The 4620-nt window shown below is 46.9% G+C and overlaps 1 protein-coding gene across 1 annotated transcript in view; it reads right to left on the bottom strand.

Annotated features, from left to right (window-relative positions):
- Positions 1-4620, bottom strand: part of Eef2k (eukaryotic elongation factor 2 kinase) — a 52358-nt gene that overhangs the window by 44192 nt on the left and 3546 nt on the right. The window contains exon 2 of the mRNA XM_013011374.1: positions 3841-4153. Within this exon, the coding sequence (XP_012866828.1) occupies positions 3841-4083 (243 nt within the window). The 5' untranslated portion in view covers positions 4084-4153. The remainder of the gene's footprint in view (positions 1-3840; positions 4154-4620) is intronic.

Raw genomic sequence — 4620 nt, 5'->3', positions numbered from 1 at the left:
TGTGTGTGTGTGTGTGTGTGTGTGTGTGTGTGTGTGTGTGTGTGTGTGTGTGTGTGTGTGCGCCCCTGAGCTTCTTTTTGCTCTACCACTTGAGCCACAGCACCAATTCCAGCTTTCTGTTTACGTGGTGCTGAGGAATCGAACCCAGGGCTTCATGTATGCTAGGCAGGCACTCTACCACTAAGCCTCATTCCCAGCCCCTGGACCTTGTGCTTTTATATGGCTTTTTCATTTAAGGCTGGCACTCTACTACCATTTGAGTCCACACTTTCACTTCTGGCTACTTGTGGATTAATTGCAGATAAGAGTCTCTCCAGCTGGGCTGCCGGTGGCTCATGCCTGTAATCCTAGCTACTCAGGAGGCTGAGATCTGAGGATTGTGGTTCAAAAGCCAGCCCAGGCAGGAAAGTCTGAGACTCTTATCTCCAATTAACCACCAGAAAACCACAAGTGGTGCTATGTCTCAAGTGGTAGTGTTCGCCTTGAACTGAAGAGCTCAGGGACAGTGCATAGGCCCAGAGTTCAAGACCCACAACCCACAAAAAAAAAAAAGAGTCTCACAGATATATCTACAAGGCTAGCCTTGAACTGCCATCCTCAGTTCTCAGCACTCTGAGTAGCTAGGAGTATAGGCATGAGCTACCAGCCCCCAAAGCCTTTTTAAATTTTTTTTTGGGGGGTCCAGTCGTGGGGCCTGAACTCTGGGCCTGGGCACTATCCCTCAGCTCTTCAGCTCAAGGCTAGCACTCTACTACTTGAGCCACAGCGCCACTTCCAGCATTTTTCTTTTTGTTTATGTGGTGCTGAAGAATCAAACCCAGGGCCTGATGCATGCAAGGCAAGCACTGTACCACTGAGCCACCTTCGCAGCCCTTTAATTTTTTTCTACCTTTGTTGTTGATCATGGGGCCTGAACTCTGGGCCTGGGCACTGTCCCTCAGCGATTCAGCTCAAGGCTCCTGCTCTACCACTTGAGCCATAGCACTACTTCCGGCTCTTTCAGCTTATGTGGTGCTGAGAAATTGAACCCAGGGCCTCATGCATGCAAGGTAAGCACTCTACCACTGAGCCACCTTCCCTGCCCTTAATATTTATTATTATTATTATTATCTTTAAGTAGTTGTACAAACAAGTTCCCATTCTACAAAACAGTATATGAATACAAGGTGTCTGACAACACTGTCACCCATTGCTCCTAACCCATTGCTCTTTTTTTTTTTTTTTTTTGTCGGTCATGGGGCTTGAACTCTGGGCCTGGGCACTGTCTCTCAGCTCTTCAGCTCAAGGCAAGCGCTCTACCACTTGAGCTACAGCGCTGCTTCCAATTTTCTGGTGGTTTTTATTGGAGATAGGAGTCTCACGGTCTCTCCTGCCCGGGCTGGCTTTGAACCGCGATCCTCAGATCTCAGCCTCCTGAGTAGCTAGGATTGCAGGCGTGAGCCACCAGCAATTTTAATAGCTAATTTTTTTTTTTACCTATTATGGACCAACACTGTTTCAAGGGGTTTTCACATAGCATTTCCTCAGACACATATACAACATATACAATTTATTATTCCTTTTATTTGCTTATTATTTTTTACATTTCTGGGGGTCAAACCTGGGGTTTCCTGCATATAAAACAAGCACTCTAGCACTAAGTCCTACCTATAGACCCTGAAATATTTATAGGCACTGTCCAGTCACATAGAATGGCTTCTTTTTTGTTTGGTTTAATTTGTGCCAGTCCTGGGGCTTGAACTCAGGGTCTAAATGGTAGCATTCGACCACTTTCACCTCTTTGGTGGTTAATTGGAGAGAAGGGTCTCATGAACTTTTCTGCCCAGGCTGGCTTCAGACCTTGGTCCTCAGATCTCAGCCTCTTGCTTAGTTAGAATTACAGGTGTGAGCCACTGGTGCCCAACCAAGATCATTATACTTGTTTTATTTATTTATTTATTTTTGGGTCCGGTCGTGGGGCCTGAATTCTGGGCCTGGGCGCTGTCTGTCCCTCAGCTCTTCAGCTCAAGACTAGCACTCTACCACTTGAGCCACAGCGCCTCTTCCGGCTTTTTTCTTTTTGCCCCTTGTTTTAGAGTAAATTCAATATCCTGTCAGGACCATGTCTGTCACTTTTTAAAAAGACCCTTCCTGTCATGCTCAGGGACAGAACCTCAGCCTGAGTTCAAGGTCCAGGACCGGCACGTGCACACACATACTGCCCCCCTCCTGATGGACAGCTGAGCTGTCTGAACATCTCTCCTTCCCACGACTCCCCCTACCCCCATTCCCAAGGCTGGGAGTTCCGTACAAAGCTTCTTCAGGAAGGGAAGTGATATAAATTGCATCCAACCCCTTCAGGACCCCCCCCCAACCCCAGAGGAGACCTACAAGGCTATTTCTGGAGCTGCCTGCCTGAGTTAGGCTAGATCTCTGTCCTGAAAGGAAAAAAAAAAAGTTACACAGTCATCCCTGAAAACAAAATTATTGATTTGCTAAGTACAGACTAATTCTGAAGTTATAAAAGAATGGTTTTAATTTCAAATCCCAAACGCCAATAGAACTTTTGCTTATAGTGTTAACAGATACTTGGTGTTTGAAAACATCAGTTAAATGACAGCAGCAGTGCTACCTTACTTTGAATTTTACCTTGTTCTTTGTTTTGCGCTGGTACTGGGGCTTGAATTTAGGGCCTTGAACTCACTCAGCTTTTTTTTGCTCAAAGCTGGATCTCTACTACTTGAGCCACACTTCCAATCCTGACTTTTTCCTGGCTAACTGGAAATGAGGGTCTCTTAAATTTGAGTGACTTAACTGAGATCCTTGGATTTCAACCTCCTGAATTTCAGGCACTAGCTCTCCATGCTTGGCTCTGACTAATTTCCTTCCTTCCTTCCTTTTGGTCAGGCACGGGGCTTGAACTATGGGCCTGGGTGCTGTCCCTCAGGTCTTCAACTCAAGGCAAACACTCTACCACTTGAGCCACAGCGCCATTTCTGGCTTTTTCTATTTATGTGGTGCTGAGGAATCGAAACCAGGGCCTCATGCATGCAAGGCAAGTACTCTACCACTGAGCTACCTTCCCAGCCCCCTCTTTTTAAAAAAACAAAGAAATTGCTAACTATAAGCAACTGATATGCTCACCAATTTTGTCACTGTATATAAACCCACATTCAAGAGTAGTATGTTCATAGTGTGCAATGTTCTCCAATGTTTTCTATTTCTGTTCTGTTCCATGACTGTAAAAGAACCTGGATAGGCTGGACACTGGTGGCTCACACTTGTAATCCTAGTAATTCAAAACACTGAGATTTGAGGATTATGGATCAAAGCCAACCTGAGCACAAAAACCTTTGAGAAAAGCCTCTTTTCTCAAATTAACTACCAAAAAAGCCAGAAGTGGAGCTGTAGCTCAAGTGGTAGAGTGCTAGCCTTGAATGAAAAAGCTAGGAAGCCAGGTGCTGGTGGCTCATGCCAGTAATTCTAGCTACTCAGTAGGCTGAGAACTGAGGAAAGCCAATAGAAGCCAAGGAAAGGCCATGAGACTCTATCTCCAATTAACCACCTGAAAACTGGATGTGGAGCTGTTGCTCAAATTGCTGGAGCACTAGCCTTGAGCAAAGTGCTCAGGGACAGCACCAAGGCCCTGAGTTCAAACTAGGACCAGCACAAAATAAAAAAAGCTAGACAAGTAAGTCTCACTGACAAGTTTTGAATATATATGGAAAACATCCCTTTAAGGGAGAGGGGGATACAGACTCCTCCCAGGTTAGCAGGTGAAACCTCAGACTCCGACCAGTAAACATCAGCCATCTTGGCAGGTGAGGTGGGTGCTGGGCAGGGACAGGGGTATTTACTCACCTTGAAGTGGAAGGAGCTGGCCGGGGACTCGCAGGAACCATTCTGCTCGCTTTTCCTTAGGCTGTAGAAGTTATCAACCTTAGAGTTGGCATTCTGGTTGGACCTGGGATCCTCAGTGATGGGGCAGATGAAGTAACCATCCTCATCATCGCTGTCCAAATCAGAGTCTCCATCTCGGCCCACTTGGGAGGTCCGGCCGCCACCGACGCCTTCCAGGCGGAAGATAAGGTCTTCGTCTGCCATGTTCCAGGGGTAGCCCAGGGATGCGTGGTCCAGCCAGAGTTACTGGGCAACTGCGGCAGTAAGGAAGATCCTGGGAGGAAGCAGAGCCAGGCATGGGTGCTGGCACCCCAAGTGAGAGCAGCAGAGCACCTCAAGACATGCAGCAGCTCACTAGTGATAGCAAGAACCACACCCGCAGAGCAAAACCTAGAGCTATCTTTCAGGGAGCAGCAGACAGCATGCATTTGGGACACTTTAATAAATGTTCTAACCAGTTAAGCCAGTAGTTCCACTTCTAAGATCTGTAGGATTGGAAATGTGAGGAGCAGAAATGTCATGGGCTTGAACTCTGGGCCTAGGTGCTGTCCCGGAACTCCTTTTGCTCTAGGCTAGCACTCTACCACTTTTGTTTTGTTTTGTTTTTTTCTAGTCCGGTCATGGGGCATGAACTCTGGGCCTAGGCGCTGTCCCTCAGCTCTTCAGCTCAAGGCTAGTGCTCTACCACTTGAACCACAGCGCCACTTCCGGCTTTTTTCTTTTTGCTTATGTGGTGCTGAG

This window comes from Dipodomys ordii, unplaced genomic scaffold, assembly GCF_000151885.1.
Source record: "Dipodomys ordii isolate 6190 unplaced genomic scaffold, Dord_2.0 Scaffold14, whole genome shotgun sequence".
Lineage (NCBI taxonomy): Eukaryota > Metazoa > Chordata > Mammalia > Rodentia > Heteromyidae > Dipodomys > Dipodomys ordii.
Note: the sequence above shows the minus strand (reverse complement) of the source record. Positions and strands in the feature narration are given on the sequence as shown.